The sequence below is a fragment of the Musca autumnalis genome, unplaced genomic scaffold, assembly GCF_047663935.1.
Source record: "Musca autumnalis isolate F117 unplaced genomic scaffold, ASM4766393v1 scaffold_4, whole genome shotgun sequence".
In the NCBI taxonomy this organism is placed as follows: domain Eukaryota; kingdom Metazoa; phylum Arthropoda; class Insecta; order Diptera; family Muscidae; genus Musca; species Musca autumnalis.
The window spans coordinates 231,891,874-231,911,763 of NW_027411977.1; the positions used below are offsets into that span (position 1 = coordinate 231,891,874).

At 34.6% G+C, this 19,890-nt stretch overlaps 3 protein-coding genes and 1 pseudogene across 3 annotated transcripts; 2 read left to right on the forward strand and 2 right to left on the reverse strand.

Annotated features, from left to right (window-relative positions):
- Positions 1-19,890, reverse strand: part of LOC141400955 (histone-lysine N-methyltransferase trr-like) — a 208,528-nt pseudogene that overhangs the window by 53,685 nt on the left and 134,953 nt on the right.
- Prp31 (pre-mRNA processing factor 31) lies at positions 12,185-14,306 on the forward strand. The gene is made up of 6 exons (XM_073980034.1): positions 12,185-12,285; positions 12,354-12,713; positions 12,773-12,977; positions 13,036-13,178; positions 13,236-13,711; positions 13,777-14,306. Exons 2-6 carry the CDS (start codon positions 12,368-12,370, stop codon positions 14,110-14,112), a joined length of 1,506 nt encoding a protein of 501 aa, XP_073836135.1. The 5' UTR covers positions 12,185-12,285; positions 12,354-12,367; the 3' UTR covers positions 14,113-14,306.
- LOC141400669 (endoplasmic reticulum-Golgi intermediate compartment protein 3) lies at positions 14,132-19,288 on the reverse strand. The gene is made up of 6 exons (XM_073980035.1): positions 19,039-19,288; positions 18,571-18,925; positions 18,340-18,499; positions 16,579-16,759; positions 14,599-14,800; positions 14,132-14,528 (listed from the first exon to the last, which is right to left on the reverse strand). The coding sequence occupies exons 1-6, from the start codon at positions 19,124-19,126 to the stop codon at positions 14,393-14,395; spliced, it is 1,122 nt and encodes a 373-aa protein (XP_073836136.1). The 5' UTR covers positions 19,127-19,288; the 3' UTR covers positions 14,132-14,392.
- On the forward strand, positions 15,732-16,516 carry LOC141400670 (reactive oxygen species modulator 1). The gene is made up of 2 exons (XM_073980037.1): positions 15,732-16,011; positions 16,201-16,516. Exons 1-2 carry the CDS (start codon positions 15,881-15,883, stop codon positions 16,307-16,309), a joined length of 240 nt encoding a protein of 79 aa, XP_073836138.1. The 5' UTR covers positions 15,732-15,880; the 3' UTR covers positions 16,310-16,516.

Genomic DNA, 19,890 nt, shown 5'->3' on the forward strand with positions numbered 1-19,890 from the left:
TAAAAAGTACAATACCTAAAAAACGCAAAAAATTAATCAAGGGTCAGCTTTAGCGAGGTATATAAGAAATTTGACCTTAAATAACGGCATTTGACCCCCAAAATTATTTTCTTTTCTCTGAAATACAGTCAGGGACAAAAGTTTACATACACCCCCTAAATCTCGGGTATTAGGGTTAGTAGTGATTTTTATGAAATTCCAAGTATGCAGTTTTATTTCGTTTCACTAACAAACAATATTTAATAGAACAAAAGTATATTAAATAATAAAAATAACGGTAAATTTTACAAAAACCTAAAAATGATGGAGACAAAAGTTTACATACACCCCAAGGAAATATGCGTATTGCCCTGCAATTTATGGAATTAACAGCAAAATTTATACATTTTATTGCTTTGGCGAATGCCTCTGGGTGTTTGATATATATTTTAGAGAAAAGAAAATAATTTTTGGGGATCAAATGCCGTTATTTAAGGTCAAACTTCTTGTATAGCTTGTTAAAGCCGACCCTTGCTTAATTATTTGCGTTTTTAGGTAATGCACTTTAAAAAAAACACAAAATTAGTGTCAGATTACAAATTTTGAGACCCTAGAAAGCGTTGGAGTTGTTCTTGTGCAAAATATTACTTCTGCTTGCTGCCCGCTTTTCATCAGATTTCTCAGGAAGTTAATAGATTCCGCGGAATTCTTGCTGCATATTACATATAGAAGGCCTTGAATTGCCTTGTAATATGGTCTGATACAATCCTCTGGCATCAATTGAATCAGAAATGTGAAATATTCTGTTACAAACCTGTTCCCGAAGCTTCCAAAGCATCAAAATGTAAGCACTACCAAAAAAGAATGAAATTTGTACTGTGAACAACGTCGTTTTCGTATTATGATCATTACCGTCACTATAGGGGCGAAAAGTTTCGTATAATTGTACATTTCTGAGTTAATTGATGCCAGAGGATTGTATCAGACCATATTACAAGGCAATTCAAGGCCTTCTATATGTAATTTGCACCAAGAATTCCGCGGAATTTATTAACTTCCTGAGAAATCTGATGAAAAGCGGGCATTTATCGACGTCCAAGAAGTAATATTTTGCACAAGAACAACTCCAACGCTTTCTAGGGTCTCAAAATTTGTAATCTGACACTAATTTTGTGGTTTTTTAAGTGCATTACCTAAAAACGCAATGAATTAAGCAAGGTTCAGCTTTAACAAGCTATACAAGAAGTTTGACCTTAAATAACGGCATTTGATTCCCAAAAATTATTTTCTTTTCTCTAAAATATATCTCAGACACCCAGAGGCATTCGCCAAAACAATAAAATGTATAAATTTTGCTGTTAATTCCATAAATTGCACGGCAATACGCATATTTCCTTGGGGTGTATGTAAACTTTTGTCCCCATCATTTTTAGGTTTTTGTAAAATGTACCGTTATTTGTATAATGGAATATACTTTTGTTCTATTAAATATTGTTTATTAGTGAGACGAAATAAAACTGCATACTTGGAATTTCATAAAAATCACTACTAACCCTAATACCCGGGATTTAGGGGGTGTATGTAAACTTTTGTCCCTGACTGTATATCTCAGACACCCAGAGACATTCGCCAAAACTAAAAAATTTATACATTTTGCTACTAATTCCATAAATTTTACGATAATACTCGTATTTCCTTGGGGTGTATGTATACTTTTCTGTGTTGTGAAAATTGAATTTCTTCAATTGTATTAAATATACGCATTAGATTAAAATAAATTTGTGTAATTATGGTTATTTTGTCACACAGTGCAGTTGTTGCTGTAAAAAACCCAACGATTTAGCCAAAACTGCATTTTTGTAGGGTGTATGTATACTTTTCTGTGTCACTGTATATAGGGTTTAATAATGATATTTCAACATCACCAGATGGCGATGATGAATATACTTATGTATATATAGATGATGATGCTGCTGCTGATGCCAAAAACTATGGCAATGAAAGTGAAGATAGCGATTTCGAGCATTTTCGAACATTATCTGAATTTGTTTTTGGAGCCATTGCAATATTTTCCTTTTTAGGTCATCAAAGAAATGTTCTATATTGTTATGGGTTGTAAGTTTCTTTAAGGAAATATCTCCATATTTTTCCCATATGTATAGCACTGTTTACAAACTCTTTGTAAAATACATCTTATAGTTTTAAAATTGACGTCTTTTTAACAATTGTATACATTCTGTTAAAATAGACTGTTTCTGATTTAAATTATATTCATGTTCATTTACAAACATTTGAATAAAAGGTGTAAAAAGAATTACAAACGCCTTTGTCGCGTTAAGTACTGAAGAATCATCATCTTTAGTGATCTTGTATTTGTCCCATGGTAGAACAAGAAAAGGTAGCAGCAATACCCAGCTGACTGAACTGGGTGGTAGTGTTAGTGTCAAATTCCATTCGACATTTTATGTATTTATTTCTATGTTCGATGTATATTAAGGATATATATTTTTAAAGAACAAATTTATTCATCAGAAAAAAAAACTATTTCCCATAAAGACGGCTTCATATCATTGACATGTAACCTCCTCCAGGTCCGAACGACATGCCGCACACTAAAACATCGCTTATAGAGGCGGTACAATATTTGTTAATATGTGTGGTATTTTGTTAAACTTGAAAAGAATAAAGCCCTAATTAACATGTGCTTTTTTGTTTTCAAAAGCAAATGATTGAAACATCTTCTCTTTTTTCAATGAATTACCAGCGACCCGAAACATTTTTGCAAGTATTCTACTTTCTGCGAGAAATTATGCATTTAGTGGAATGATATGGAAACATTCAAATTGAAAATCTAACGAGTTTTCATTCATGTTTTCCAAAATATTCAATCAAATGTGAAAAAATATTAGTTTTTTAAATTCCAATAATTTATAGACATTTCCTTGTTTTGTTTACATTTACGTTGACACTAAGGTTTACAAACAAAAACAAATTCCTTTGTGGTTGTTGTTCGAGTTGTATTTGTTGTAGTATTAACTTTACCTTGTATTTGTTCTACCATGTATTTGTCCAGTGAATCTTTAACGTGATCATTAAAATTTCTCAAAGATGCTTCATATCAAATAGCTCATATTGATATAGATTTTTTGTGACCTTGCAGAGACATGGTTTTTCACATACACATAGCCCAGAAAGTCTGCGTTCACCTTACTACTTTTCAAAAACGATGCTAAAACTTCAATAAATGGGTAAAAGAGATCAGTTTTTCTTTCAAAAATATGTTATTGGGACTCTTTACTACAAGAATATAAAGAAAAATTCCAGAAAATATATTATTATTACGAAGATAACGGTAAAAAGGTGTTACAACTGCTAAATTAGAGCCCCAAAAAGTCTGCGTTCACTTTGTATGTTGCAATAATACCGTTAGGTTTTTTGAATTTTTTTGCAGTTTTCTCCCATTTTTAATCAATATTGTCATAACTGGTCATTCTGTGAGGTCGTTTGCACACTTAACTTAAAAAAGTAAAGTATTTCAAGAATGGAAAACAAGGGCAACGAAATTAGCATTGATAAAAGGAAAATTCTAGGTATATAATGGAAAAAGCTATCGAAATATTGGCGAAACTGTTGGAAGAACATATTATTCTTTACATAGAGTGATAATTAACTATAAACAAATCGGAATTTTGAAGTCAAAGCTCAGTTTTAGACGGTCAAAAATATTATCAGAACGGGAGGAGCGTAACATAACTAATATAGTTAAAACAGACTGTCCGATAATTACTTCGAAAATTGTTGAAAATGTGAAAATGGCACCAAAAAAAAAAGTATTTGTGCACAAACCGCCAGAAAAATATTGCATAAAGCTGGATATCACGGTATAGTCGCACGGCGAAAACCGTACATTTCACTAGTGAACAAGCAGAAGCATATTGAATTTGCTAATGAATATGTACATAAACAAGCCTCCAGTATTCCGGAATCAAGTCATATTTTCGGACGAAAGCATGTTCTATATGTTTGCAATGAAAGGACTTCAAACTGTTTGGAGAAAGCTCGAACAGCGCTTGAAAAACAAAATCTTGTTTTACACTGTAATAAATGGCGAGGGTGCTGTTTTGGTTTGGGGGTGTGTAGAAGCTTCTGGAGTGGGCCAACTTGTATTTATTGAATCGACAAGTATGGTTACCTAAACATCATGAAGTGCAATTTGAACCAAAATGCAGAAGAACTTGGCTTAGCTACGAAATTTTGGTTGCAACAACATAACGTTTCAAAGCATACTGCTGAGATTGTAAGGTTTTGGCTCCTATATAATACCCTGATCTGGGTTTTGACGTTAATATTCCTGTTTGTTTATAGTTAATTATCACTCTATGTATAGACTAATATGTTCTACCTACAGTTTCGCCAATATTTCGATAGCTTTTTCCATAATTTACCTAGAATTTTCCTTTTATCGATGCCAATTTCTTTGCCCTTGTTTTCCATTCTTGAAATAACTTATGTCATGTTCATACCAGCATTTGAATCACGTCGTTCGTTCTCATAATTACGTACACGAATTAACCCGTTCATACGACATGGTACACAATTCATAGCAACATGATTCATATTTTCATGGTTTTTGTTTACTGATTTTAAAGAAAGTTTCAACCAAAATACGGGTAAACTTATTTTATATGAACTGAAAAAATATTTATCCCTCTTTCAGATATCTATTTTATATTAAATTCTATTATTTTCATTCATGTTTTCCAGTTTTTCTCACAATTTTGGTGTTTTCAGTATATTTTCAAATTTTTATATTTCAATAATTAACGAGAGAGAGACCTGCCAATATATCTTTTTGGTATACAGACATTACGGCAGGCATTTGATTTTTGTTTCTAAATTTGTACGCGAATTTGAAACGATGGACAAGAAATGCAACTGCAATGGAAGAGAAGACAAAATTTGCAATGATTTGCATGTATACTAGTCGTTAAACTGTTTACTTTTCATTCATATTTTGCAGTTTTTCTAAAAAGTTTTGGATTTTTAATACATTTTTATTTTTTTTATATTTCCTGTCATAATTAATTTATTTCGATAAATTCTCTCATTTGTTAGAGATGGGACATATTTTATCGTCGTTCTGAGAGTAATTTAAATTGAACAAAGTACAAAAATCGTTGTTCGTTCTCAAAGCTTTGTATGGGAAATGAAGTAATTGTATCGTAATTTGGGGTCGAACAACGAATAGAGAGCGAATTACCGCTAGTCTGAACATGGCATTACTTTATTAAGTTAAGTGTGCAAGCGACCTCACAGAATAACCAGTTGTGACAATATTGATTAAAAATGGGAGAAAACTTCAAAAAAATTAAAAAATCTAACGGTATTATTGCAACATACAAAGTGAACGCAGACTTTTTGGGGCTCTAATTTAGCAGTTGTAACACTTTTTTACCGTTAAATTCGCAATAATAATATATTTTCTGGAATTTTTCTTTTTATTCTGGTACTCAAGAGTGCCAATAGCATATTTATGAAAGAAAAACTGATCTCATTTACCTATTTATTAATGTTATAGCATCATTTTTGAAAAGTAGTAAGGTGAACGCAGACTTTCTGGGCTATGTGTATTTAAAAGAAAGCTTAGTAGTACCGTAAAATAATTCACCGGTAACGAAACTTGTCAATATGTTGTGTATGCAGTGATGTAGATTAAACGCACAATTTACTTCATACCCATGAACAACTTCAGCAGATGTGGAATCGGCCTGCATAAAGTTTGACATTACAGCGGTATTGACGTTTGATGCATCACATACATACATTTAAGACTATTTTTAAGTTTAGACGATCAGCGAAATCATAAACTGTTACCAACATGTCACGGATGTTGTTTGCTTTATATTTGTAGGTCATAGCCTTAAGGCCCATTAAAAGGCTCCAATCACTCCAAGACCGTGCAATTGGAAACCATATCCGTCACAATTACGATTACCGTTATACGTTATGTGGGCTGCATCACACTTTAATATACACAACCATGGTTTAATAAGAAAGGTTAGCCAAAGCTTTATGTCAATTTAAATTTTTTCATTCCAGTATTCCTAAAACTTCAAAACAAAATATACAAAATGTGTTTGTGTGTGTGGTGTTTGAATAATATGCCAAACAATTTTAAAAACAATCGAATTCAATGATTTTTTAAAATTGTTTTTAGGCCATTTGTATGGCAAAAATTCGTCAGATTTGCATTGAAACAATCATTTCATCATATTCACAACTCGATTATGTGGGGAAAACTTAACAGTTCATTCATTTTTATCGTTTTTTATAAAATGCTCAAAAAATGCATTGTAAACAAACCCACTTGTTGCTTTTTTAGGAATTCAGGAAAACAAGGGTTCTATAGATTTTTTTCATTTAAATCTACCTCTTTACTTATACCATGTACACAACCTTTCTTGTTCGGACATTGCAGTATAAGTTTTCTGTAAAACTGCAGTTGTTTCCTCATCAAAACCATGTTTCAAAAATACAGCTGATGAACCTTTCAAATAATGACTTTTTTGTAAATAGTCATATAAATATTCAGAAGCAAGTTGCACTTCTGTACATATTTTTAGATGTTCGGGAGAATATGGTTCAGAAATTGAACCAGAAATAATGTTACTGTACATAATGGACGAATGTGGTTCAGAATTGATAACTGTTGAAGAACTTTGTGTTTCATCTTCTAATATTTGAGGAAGATGGTGGCTAATATTATTATTACTAGTACTACTCATATTATCGATGCAGGCACGACAGGCACATTATTGACCTCGTTGACGACCACATCGGCAGAATTGTTTTGGACGAGCCTCTTTCTCGGGAATTTCTAGTGGTGGCGTTGGTTGTGGTTGTCGTGGTGGTGGTGGTGGTAACGGAGCCGTCTTCGTTTATTACTATTATAACCATTTTCTTTGATCCGCGTCCTTGTCGTGTATATCTATGCTTTGCCTGCAAAAAAATTAAATTAATTTTTCATTAAAACAAACTTACCATTTTGTTCTTTTCCCCTTCAATTTTTACAACGTAATGCCAAATGAACAAATGAAATGCAAAGCCTGCTTTATTTATTTCCCACATTTGCCGGTAGGTACTGGAAAACAATAATCGATTTTGGTCTAAAACAAATTGCAATTTTTCGATTATTACAATTGTGTTATGTCATGTTCATACCAGCATTTAAATAACGTTTGATGCATCACGTACATTCAAGACTATTTGTCCTCTTCCATACCGATCTCTTCCTCGGGAAGTACCGGTAGGTAATGGAAAACTATAATCGATTTTTCGATTTTGGTCTAAAACAAATTGCGATTTTTCGATTATAGGTGTGTTCGTTTACTCAACAATTTGTACAAGTTCAGTAACTTCTTGTAATCGGCTAAGCTCTTTTGCATGGTACTGTAGAGTAAACGAACAACATCCAGTAACAATTTGTACAAAATGTATGTAACCCTGCGTTTACACATGACAGGTCAGTTGAGTTCATGTATTAATTATCAAAAACCCAAAACTTGCCAGACAACTGCAAAAACGGTGGTAAAATTATGAATGAAAATCATCGATTTCTTTTCGTTTTCCATTCACATATTTTGTTTGTGTTCACGTTCTTTTGTTTTCAACATATTTCAATTATCATCTCACACATTTTTACAAAAAATTTCAAAAAATTGTTAACCCTACTGTCTGTGAATAACTGATGGACAACTGGAAGACAGACGACAAATGTATGCATGTGTTAGTAAATCAGAGTTGTATTTGAAGACAAACTGTCTGATGTAAACGCCTAGTAAACGAACACACATATTAGCCCTGTTCCTTTACGTGCAAGAATCTTCAAGTTTTGCCACTTTTTACTCGAAAAGCGTTCCTTTACTTCTGACACCACACAATTCATATGAGAGCAGTTCACAACTTTTGCTACTTTTGCCGGTTTTACCATTTACAAAAGTAAAGGAACAGACCAATTATTTCAGTTGTGTTCATACCAGCATTTAAATAACGTCGTTCGTTCTCATAATTACGTACACGAATTAACCGGTTCATATGACATGAACATGATTCATATTTTCATAGTTTTTGTTTATTGATTTTAAAGAAAGTTTCAGCCAAAATACGAGTAAAGTTATGATATGCACTGTAAAAATATTTGTCCTTCTTTCAGATATCTATTTTATATTAAATTATATTATTTTCATTCACGTTTTTTCATCATCCACTTTCAAATTGGCATAATCATCATCGTCCTTACTGCTATCTTCAAATAAGTTTATATTTTGATTGTTGACATTAACGTCTATTCTCACGCTATTCTTGCCTTTTTTCTTTTTTACCTCCGGAGAATAGTCTTTGCCCTTTTCTTCCTCGTCCACCAACATCAGATACATCCTTAACGTTTCCTTTTTGCGTCTTAATATTTTCCTTTATTTCATTGTTATTGTTAGTCGTGTTCCTTTTAGGGATACGTAAAATCGATTTCGGTTAATCGATTAATCGATTATTAGCCGCAAATTTTCTGAAAGTTGTAGTCGACTATTGACTGTGCGAAAACCGGATAATCGATTTTTCTTAATCGACTTTCGAAAGACGGAGTCAACTATTATTCGTAGTCGACCATTAGTCGTAGTCTATTATTATTCGTAGTCGACTGTTAATCGGGGACGACTATTAGTCGTAGTTGACTATTCGGTGTGCTAAAACCGCGTAGTGGACGGTACTTTTTTATACATTATATATCATGGATCGCATCAACTAAAATAGTCGATTATATTCGATTATAATCGGTTTTCGGCGGCTAACGAATAATCGAAAGTCGACTTTTAGTACACTCTCAAATAATCGACTAACCGAAAATCGAGTTTTAAATTTTTCACGAAAACCGTATAATCGAAAAACCGATTATTGCATTCCACCGCGTATCCCTAGTTCCTTTACGTGCCTGAGGTTACCAGTTTTTACCACTGTTTACCTGCAAAGTGTTCCCTTACTTTAAAGCCTTTACCTAATTAACTGCGTGTTGCGTGTGCGTTCAAAAAAACAAAAACAAAATACATGTATTTGTTTTTGTTGTCAATTTGAAATACATGTATTTTGTTTTTGTATTTTTGAACGCAACACGCAGTTAATTAGGTAAAGGCTTTAAAAGCATACAATTTATATGAGAGCAGTTCACCATTTTTTGCACTGTTACCATTTTTAACTAGGCGTTTACACCAGACAGTTCGTCTTCAAATACAACTCTGATTTACTAACACATACATAAGGTATGTTCGTTTACTCAATAATTTGTACAAATTTGTACAAGTCCAGTAAATTCTTGTAATCGACTAAGGTATTTTGTATGGTACTGTAGAGTAAACGAACAACATCCAGTAACATTTTGTACAAATTGTAAGTAAACGAACACACATATATGGCCTGTTCCCGTACTTTATAAAGTGGTAAAAGTCGTAAAAGTTGTAAAAGTCGTAAACGATTTTCATATAAATTTTGTGTACGGGAACGCAAAATGTGTAAAAGTGGTAAAAATTGTAAAAACTTTTTAGTTCTGGAACAGAGCTATACATTTATCGTTTGTCTCCCAGCTGTCCATCATTTTTTCAGAGACAGTAGAGAAGACAAACTTTTGGCATTTTTGTAAAAATAGGTGAGATAATAATTGAAATGTGTCGAAAACAAAAGAACATGAACAAAAACAAAATATGTGAATGGAAAACAAAAAGATGTCGATGATTTTCATTCAAAATTGTACAACTGTTTTTGCAGTTGTCGGGACGCCTACGTCACACAGGCGAAATCAATACATGAAGTCAACTGTCCTGTCATTTGTAAACGCAGGGTAAAAGTAAAGGAACAGACCAGTTGTTAGTAGTTTTTAGTATTTTCTTTTGACTTGGAGAACTAAAGTAGTAATTGAACAGCGTATTTTTGCGGGAATTTCCCATATCCTTGGATAAACTTCAATTTTAATTTTTTCGATGTCTTTTTATCCTTTGCGACGAAATTTTAATCCGACATGCGCAAAATCTGTTCTTGCTTTTGGCGCCCAAAACAAGTTTGAAAAGTTTTTTCGTACATACATGCTCTGTTCCGGAACATGCAAGAATCTGCACATTTATACTCCGATAACAATTTTTCGTTTTTGTTATCGAAAAAAATGTGTAGATTCTTGCAGTTCGGGAACACACCAACAGTATGCAAAACTCATATTCGAGCATCCTTCAAAAATTAGTAAAATCGTTATTTATTAATTTATTGGATAAAGAAAACTTAAGAATAATTTACCTGAAAGCAAGATATACAGTCGAAATCGCTTATAACGTCGGTCAAGGGACCGACCAAAATCGGACGCTATAAGCAATAGTCGTTATAAACGATATTAATGAAAGAGGTGAAATTATATTATGATAGTGACTGTTGGGTATAAATACATTGTTTTATTAAGTAGAAAAAAAGTCAATACATTTTTTTTTTTACTTTTTCATTCTATATACATTCGTAGAAAATACTTAAAAACAAAACAATAATAAACGATATGAAATTAATTCTTCAGCAGATATATTACATTAATATAGGATATGGTTCTATTTAAAATAGTCTGTTATTTTAGTTTGGGCTTTTGAATTCCAACATAAGTTTTAAACTTAACTCAGATCTTGGCTTGTAACATCTTCTGATTAATTACATTTTAAAGAGTTTCTACAGCTAGACACGCCTCTCACACTTCACCTAACAGTAACACCGCAGCCAACCCACTTAATTGCGTACATTGATCCTTTTCCATCCACTTGCCGATTCCGGCAATGGGATTTTAATTATATTATTGCATCTTGGTCCAAGGGTGGTAAAACAGATGTGACATTGGGTGGCAAAAAATCATACTTAATTGTGGATATGTTTGATATTTTGTAGCTGTTTCAGCTTGACAAAAATATACATACAAAAAATATTGAGAGAAGTTTTTCTTTTTCGTATGGTTCGACGTTATAACCGATAGCAAAATTCAAATACTTCACAAAAAACCGACGTTACAACCGATATGACGTTATAAGCGATATTTATTTATGTGAAATATAAAGAGAAGAAATTCGGGACTTTAGGATTTCGTCGTTATACGCGATATGACGTTATAAACGGCGACGTTATAAGCGATTTCGACTGTATTTTAATAATTTCCATTATTTACGGTAGATGACGTTCAGGGCCGAGAAAACAATCATATTCGAACACCTTAAGGTACTAAATTTTCCCTTTTTTTGAAGGATTTTTTTTTTGTTGGTGAAGTTTGACTTTTTTGTTCTTGAATATCCTTGCGGAGGCTTCTGATGTTCAGAAACATACAGTTTAGTGAAGTTATCGTTCGACATTTTACAAAAATTGAATTTATTAAAAATTTAGTAAATTTTCCACGACTCTGAACGCCATCTACCGTAAATGATGGAATTAATTAAAATAATACTTTGTTTCAGGTAAATTATTCTTAAATATTCTCTATCCAATAAATAAATGCACTTGTTTCTACCATATCTGCTATAAATAAGGGGGTGTTTACACTATCTATGAATGTCACATGAGATGTCAAATTTGCTACCTGTGAATGTCGTACACATAGTGTGACCACTATGAAAATTTTCATCTATCAAAATGGTGTGGCAACTCATATGTACATTTTTCACTTAGGGAGCGCTCTATTCGGCCATGTATTTTCGTATGCAGTTGAGAAATTAATTGTTAGAAGAAAACAATTTTACCAAAAAAGAAGGAAATAGGTAAAGAAAACGAAAATGTTAGTGCGATTAAAGTTTTTAACAATATAAATTGTGTTATTTGCGTGATTTATATTTTTGGTCATATGAAATTGTATGCTAGTGTGAACGCAAAAACTAAAAGTGGTATGGACTTTCACAAACATAGAGGATGTCGAATGGATAAAAGAAGTGACAGCTCATATGACATTGATAGATAGTGTAAACACCCCTTAACTAGGATACTCATTTTTGAAGGGTGTTCGAATGTGACTTCTGTATGTTATTTTTTGTGTCACCCTACTACCTCATGTTTTCTTCTTATTTTGTTTCTTGCCTAATTTGTTTTGTTTCCTGAACTTTATCTTCGTTTTCTTCTTTTTTTCTTCTATACAACTATCACGCCGCCAAATATTTTTTATACAGGCTTTGTGTTCCTCCTTGCATTCTATGAACTCTTTATTCACCAAAGTGAAGCAACGTAAGAAAAATTATTAAACGTTTTCTAGTCAAGGTTGGTTTCTCTTCCTTAAAAATGTCGTTTTTTCTAACAAATGTTTAATTCTATACCGGATTTCTCAGATTTCTTCCTCGCAATGTCTTTAGCTGATGAATTATTGGCCGATTTGGAAGATGATAATGATGTCGATGATGATTTGGCGGGAATGGACACGGCCACATCGGAGGAGGTCACGGAAGATATTGAGAAGTTTCTCAAACCAACTCCAAATCTAATGGATGTTGATGTTCAGGTCCATTCCATAAGGGAACTGTGTAAACTACGAGACTCGGAACGTTTACAGAATATCTTGCAGCAAATCGAAATGTATTCTCAGCGTCAACGAACTGCAAGTGAAATGTTGGGTAGTGTGGAATCAGATCCAGAATATAGATTGATTGTGGATGCAAATGCCTTGGCCGTTGATGTAGATAATGAGATATGTAAGTATTTTGGAACCTTTTTGGTATATGGAAATGTTGATCAATGTTTTCTTTTGCAGCTATTATCCACAAATTTGCCAAGGAGAAGTATCAAAAACGTTTTCCCGAACTGGAGTCATTGATTTTGGGAGAAATTGAATATCTTTTGGCGGTGAAGGAATTGGGCAATGATTTGGATCAGGTTAAGAATAATGAAAAGCTGCAGGCTATACTTACGCAGGCCACCATTATGATTGTTTCCGTGACAGCATCCACAACTCAGGGGTAAGTAATATGAATTAAATGTTTGAAAGGGGAAACTAGGGTTTTCTTTTCTTTGTAGCACCCTTTTAACTCCCTCGGAAAAAGCTCAAATTGATGAGGCCTGTGACATGGCCATTGAACTGAACAATATTAAAACCAAAATCTATGAATATGTGGAGAGTCGCATGACATTTATTGCCCCAAATCTGTCAATGATTGTGGGTAAGTACCTTGGTGATTTTTGGGAAGACATTAAATTCACAGAATTTTTCATTTTAGGTGCATCCACGGCCGCCAAATTATTGGGTATTGCTGGTGGTTTGACAAAACTTTCCAAAATGCCTGCCTGTAATGTTCAAGTTTTGGGTTCCCAAAAGAAAACCTTGGCCGGCTTTTCCAAAACACAAATGTTACCCCATACCGGTTATGTTTTCTTTTCACAAATTGTCCAAGACACTGCACCCGATTTGAGGCGTAAGGCAGCCCGTTTGGTGGCAGCCAAGGCGGTGTTGGCTGCACGAGTTGATGCCTGCCATGAAAGTGTTCATGGAGAAATTGGTTTGAAGTTTAAGGAGGATATTGAGAAGAAGTTGGACAAATTACAAGAACCACCTCCGGTAAAGTTTATAAAACCCCTACCCAAACCCATTGAGGGTAGTAAAAAGAAACGTGGCGGTAAGCGGGTAAGGAAAATGAAGGAACGTTATGCCTTGACAGAATTCCGCAAACATGCCAATCGCATGAACTTTGGTGATGTAGGTTTTTTTAATAGTCTCCATACTTCTTCCAAGATTTAACATTTATTTTCTCGCCTTTTTAGATTGAAGAAGATGCCTATCAAGATGATTTGGGTTATTCACGTGGCACCATTGGCAAGGCGGGAGCAGGCATACGTCTACCGCAAGTCGATGAAAAGACCAAAGTACGCATCAGTAAAACGCTACAAAAGAATTTACAAAAACAACAAGTGTATGGTGGCAGTACAACTGTCAAACGACAAATCATATCTGGTACTGCATCCAGTGTGGCGTTTACTCCCCTCCAAGGTTTGGAAATTGTCAATCCCCAGGCTGCCGAGAAATCACAAACCGAAATGAATGCCAAATATTTCTCCAATACCTCAGGATTTTTATCAGTTGGAAAACGTACTACATAAACAATAAAAACAACAACTATTTTGAACTTAAGTTCCAGTTTTTATTACAAAAACAAAGTACACATAAAATTACAAAAAATATCAGTTATAAAAAAGTGGAAACTTTTAAAAGGATTCTATAGACAAAAAGGACTTTTTGTACAAATAAAAAATAAAATTTCTGGAAATGATTTTTGTTCACTTTGAAAAGTCAAGTAAAAGTGCCATTGATTCGTAGAGAGGTCTTGAGAGATAGTGAAACTCATTAGGAATGGAAATAAAGGACCATAATCACAACTTGTTAACTTAATTTGCCAATTTCCAATTTGTTACGCAGCACCTCCCAGGAATTGCTGAGGAAAACAGCAAAAATTCCTGCCACTGTAAAAACACCACCAATAATTGAGCAGCAATTGGTGGCGAAGTGACCAAAGGATCTGTAAGGGGGATAAATAAAATTATAGAAATTAAAGCATACTTTTAGGAATTGCATAAAATAACAGTTACCTCTGGGTTTCTTCATATTTCACCATCAGTGGTGATAATTCATAGCTAAAGAAGATTCCAGGCATACCACGTTCCTTGCTGCTCAGATCCTTGCGATACCGGGTCACCGAAAATTGATTTGTATTGATGGGTGCTGCATTGGGTTTCACATATACCGTGGGTACAATTTTCAAATAGTAATTATACATTTCCGATTTGGCATCTGAAAAAAGGGGGAAGAGGAAAATTAGTCAAGAAGAAAAAACAATTGGATAAAGAAAGCATCTATAAACTATTTAGTAAAGAAAAGGTGCTTCCAAAGAGCCCTTCTGAAGGAAAGGTTGCTTCTTCTAAAGGGGGGCTTCTATAGACGCTTTCTAAAAGAAAGCTATCTTCTACAGACACTTTCTGAAAGAAAGCGGACTTCTATAGATCCTTGCTGAAAGAAAACGGGCTTTTATAGAGCCTTTCTAAAAGAATGCGGGATTCTATAGCAGGGACGAGCTTCTTTGCTTAGATCGTATAGTGAGGGCGCCCACTGAGTTGTTTTTGCATTTGCTTCTCTCTCTCACGTACAGTGTAAATGAATGAAAACAAACAAAAACATAATGTGGTTGTTGCTTTTTTCACTCATACGTTGTCTTGTGCCAGACTACGAAAATTTTCATGAAAATGTTTTGAGCTTATGGGTAAGAAGGGAGAAAGGGAGCCCCTTCACCGCCGCTCTCTCCTAAAAGCTAAAATATTTTCATGTGTTATTTTCAGTGTCTGGCACAAGAGGTTCATACATGTCTTCGCTTTGGTTGTATTTCTGTGGTCGTCGCTGTTCTATAGACACTTGCTGAAAGAAAGCGGGCTTCTATAGACCCTTTTTAAAAGAAAACAGGCCCCTATAGACCCTTTCTGAAATAAAGCGGGCTTCTATAGACCCTTTCTGAGAGAAAGCGGTCTCCTTTAAGGCATTTTTTACTTAAAACTTCCTGTTTTGTTTATTTTTAATTTAACTTCATTTCATAACGGTCCGTCATGAGAGAGTCAACAACACTCTGCATTACGCAGTCTGAGGCGCACTTAATCTTTTAACGCCGTCATTAATTTAAAATGCCGACAATGACACAATCGAGAGAAAACGGCATGGCAACCCTAAAAAATATGACATTTTAATAACATATGAGCACGTCTGAATTGCTCTAGAATATATTTTGCGGAGGATTTCATTAAATTTTACAGAAAACACTAAAAAAATCAAAATTTTTGGCATTATTTTTCTTGAAAAAAGAGTGCAAAGAACAAATCCAACAATATGCCTATGCCAAGCAGTGCATTTGGTCAACAAGGACCCTCTTGCTTCGATAAAATGAAAACTGGTTTCACAATTGGTTTTTGTGTGGGTATGGCCAGTGGAGCTTTGTTCGGCGGTTTCAGTGCATTGAGGTAAATGAAAAGTGAATGGAATTCAACTCAACTAACAATAAACAAATCAAATTGCGGACTTGGAATGCTCCATTTACTACCGGCATTACATAATGACGTAGTTTTGTTGTGACGTTATAACCCGACTGACTGACAGACATGTGTGATGATTCTTTCTAATGTTTTCTTTTTGTTTCTATTTGAAAACAGATACGGTTTACGAGGCCGTGAACTTATCAATAATGTGGGCAAAGTCATGATACAAGGTGGCGGTACTTTTGGTACATTCATGGCCATTGGAACTGGCATACGCTGTTGAGAAGAGTCTGGAGAAGTGTGGAGGAGAAGAAATTGTGGGTGGCGAATATAAGAAACTAATTTGAAGTTTAACTTATCTCAAAGAGTTTCTTAAATTACAATTAGATTTTCCATTCGTTTTGGTTACCAAGTAGTTTTTTTTAGTTATTTAACTTCTTGTGCTAAGTACTTGAAAATTTTAATAATACAAAATTCAATATAAATATAATATTTACTACATAAGGAAATGTAAAAAAAAAATATAAAACGGAAAATGTGCTATGAACTTACCTCCTTCTGGTTCTACTTTAAAACCATCCAGCGGATGCGTTGTGGCAAATTCAATTTTATCTCCAAACGATAAGTGATTAATGGTGTGCGCCAGCTTGACATTGGATATTTGAAAATCGTGTATGTGGAATTGTCGTATTGAAAATGAACTTCCGGGAGCTAAGTGAAATGAACCGGCCATCTGTAAGGTATTAGAAAAAAATGGAGAGGAATTCGAAAGATTAAACAAGTGGATCAATTTTTGAGAGGAGGCTTCCTTTGTATTGAATGTAAATAAATTGAAATTGAAAGTAATTATGGGTTGTGGTAGATGAGCAGGTGCTGTAAAAAATTGAAATGAAAAATAATTTCTTTACGATTTTTTCATTTGACAGTTTTTCCTTTATGTATATGTAAATGTTTTTATTTCACAATTTCATACAAACAGAATTGAGCTTCTGGATGGTACTTCTTGCCATTTACGCACAGTACATACGTTCCTCCTATCGCACAGAAGATGACCCTACCCTAGATCACCCTTCTGAGCATCTATGATACTGTAGAAGACTGTTATGGACCACTCTGGATGACTCTCCTGAGCATCTTTGGCACAGTAGACAAACCTTTCGGTCACCTACTGTTTAATATAGTACCATTCTGGTCACCTACAATACAGTAGATGGCTGTTCTGGACATCTACGGAACAGTACATGACCCTTCCGGCCTTCTTCGTTGCAGGAGAAATTGCTTCTTGCAATTTCTGGAACCCTAGACGACCCTGTTGGCCTTCTTAGCTGCAGTAGATGACCCTTCGGGTCATCGACGGATCTATATATGGTCATACTGGCCTTTGTCGGAGCAGTAGATGACACTTCTGGGCATCTAGGGAACAGTAGATGTCACTTCTGAGTATCAACGGTACAGTACATGACCCTTCTGGGCATCTGCGGTAAAGTCGGAAATCCTTCTGACCGTCTACGGAACAGTAGATGACCCTTCAGGCACTTTTTGGTGCAGTAGATGACACTTTTGGGCATCTATGACGGTTCGGTGCAGAATAATGATCTTCCGGTCTACGGAACAATATATGACCCTTCCGACCTACTTCGGTACAGTAAATGACACTTCTGAGCATCTACGGAACAGTAGATGAACCTTCTGGGCATCTACGGAATAGTAGATGACACTTCTGAGCATCTACGGAACAGTAGATGAACCTTGGGCATCTACGGAACAGTAGACGAAACCTCTATATACGGTACAGTAGATGATACTTCTGATCATCTACGGAACAGTATATTACCCTTCTGGTCTCCTTCGGTGCAGTAGAAGGGTCTTCCGGGCACCTACGGAAAAATAGAACCTTCTGAACTTCCTCGGTACAGCAGATGACCCTTCCGATCATCTACGAAACTGTTGATGACCATTCCGACCTTCTTCGGTATAGTAGATGACACTTCTGTGCATCTACACTTCTGGACATCTACGGGACTGTAGGTCACACCTCTGGACATCTACGGGACAGTAGATGACACTTCTGGGCATCTATCGTACGGTAGATGGCCTTTCAGGTCACCTATAGTACAGTAGAAGACCTTTATGGCCATCTACAGAATAGTACATGACCCTCCTGATCATCTGCGGTATATTTTGAAATACTTCTGTCAAATTAAGGCGTGCTCTTTAGTTACCTCAAATATTGTAAATAACCAACAGTAGCAGCTTGTCCAAATACGCCCCCATTTCTACACTACCTAACAACAAATACGATGTGTTACGTACCCGATTGACTTCCAAATGTCCCTGGATGCGACATCCCTCCTTAAAAGCATCAGCATCTGAGCGCTTATATTGATCTTTACATTGTTCAATTTTATCTAATGGGGCATTCCATTTCTTAAAACGATATGCTTCCAAAACAGCTTCGCAGGTATTACAGCAACTGGAAAACAAAAAAACCCAAATCAAAATTTTCCTCTCAAACCCCTCCAAAATACAACAACATGAGCTTACTGTGTACTATTAAATTCCGCCCCATAACAACTTCCACATGTAGTATTTTTATTCGACGGCGATACTGCGACAATTTCCTTTATCGGTTCAGTCTCTTTCAGGGGATTACCTTGTAAATCTAAACGATGCTTGAAGATATCATGATCAACACGTAAATGTTGATCACCCGAAGAATCCATTGCATCTAAAGAGACGTAACTACACGCCAAATTGTGGACTGTGATGTCTAAATTAATCTTTAACTTGTGTGTTCGTGTTGTGTCCACAAAGAGATCTTCAGTTAGATTAGGTGTCATATAGGCCATGAATTCTAAGAATATTAGAATTACAACTATAATTGTGCTTATCAATGTAACTGAAAATAGAATAAAAACAACAAAAACAGTGTTTTTATCATTATTTTTTTGTATTAAAGGCCAGCTCAGCTCATAGATTTCAAAGAGAGGTGGTGGTTTGGTTGTTACTTACTTATGGCTCCAGAAACACTTTGTACTCGAAAATCTTCTAATGTGCGGGGATAAGCATCGAGCCGTCTTAGTGCATCGGATAATTTCATAGTTGTGAGATTCTTTTTTTACTTATTTATCTTAAATTTAATATATTCTTTAATATTTATTGGAAAAACATTATATTCGCTTTGCTCTGTTTGCCGTGGATAGTCGGCTTTTTTTCTCATGCATCAACAGCTGATCAAATGTCAAAAATATTCAACGTATACAAGGTAGGGTTGCCAAGTTTGGAAAATTAATTTGTTACCATTACTCAAGCAGCGTTATGCCAAGTTTACACTTACGCTCCAAAATCCACTGGATTTCACGAAATCCTGAAATACACCCCGGTGTTTATACTTATTTTTTTGTTGATTTCAAACATATCACAATTATCAAGGTAGATGCATATGTATGTGCAGCTGATCGAACATGAATTTTCAAAACAAGCTTTTGTAAATTGAATTAGTCATCAACAAAATACGACAATATACAACTTTAAAGCTTTATTTCGAAAATTGTAGTAAAATTATCAATATATCGTATTAATTGAGTATTATACTAACAAATGAAAAAATAAGAAATGATTTTATCGTTGAGACATCATAATAAATTTTTGTATATAAAAGTTGTGTTCAGAACCTGCAAAATATTACCACTTGCTGTAGTTTTCCCGTTTAGTGCTACAAATGCGTTCCCGTACTCTGAAATTTACCAAGACTTGCACTTCTCTTTAAACGAAAATGGCGCTGCATAACAAACACCATCTGCTCCTGTTTTCTGCTACACAAATTTGGCATAGTAGAAAGCAGCAGCATGTTTATTAGCACCT

Coding starts and splice junctions, on each gene's coding strand:
- Prp31 (XM_073980034.1), top strand. CDS start 12,368: ATGTCTTTAGCTGATGAATTATTGGCCGATTTGGAAGATGATAATGAT. Junction 13,179..13,235: donor AAATCTGTCAATGATTGTGG/GTAAGTACCTTG, acceptor TTTTCATTTTAG/GTGCATCCACGGCCGCCAAA. Junction 13,712..13,776: donor ATCGCATGAACTTTGGTGAT/GTAGGTTTTTTT, acceptor TCGCCTTTTTAG/ATTGAAGAAGATGCCTATCA.
- LOC141400669 (XM_073980035.1), bottom strand. CDS start 19,126: ATGAAATTATCCGATGCACTAAGACGGCTCGATGCTTATCCCCGCACA. Junction 18,500..18,570: donor GCGGAATTTAATAGTACACA/GTAAGCTCATGT, acceptor TTTGTTTTCCAG/TTGCTGTAATACCTGCGAAG. Junction 14,801..16,578: donor TAAAGTAGAACCAGAAGGAG/GTAAGTTCATAG, acceptor CCCTTTTTTCAG/ATGCCAAATCGGAAATGTAT.
- LOC141400670 (XM_073980037.1), top strand. CDS start 15,881: ATGCCTATGCCAAGCAGTGCATTTGGTCAACAAGGACCCTCTTGCTTC. Junction 16,012..16,200: donor GGCGGTTTCAGTGCATTGAG/GTAAATGAAAAG, acceptor ATTTGAAAACAG/ATACGGTTTACGAGGCCGTG.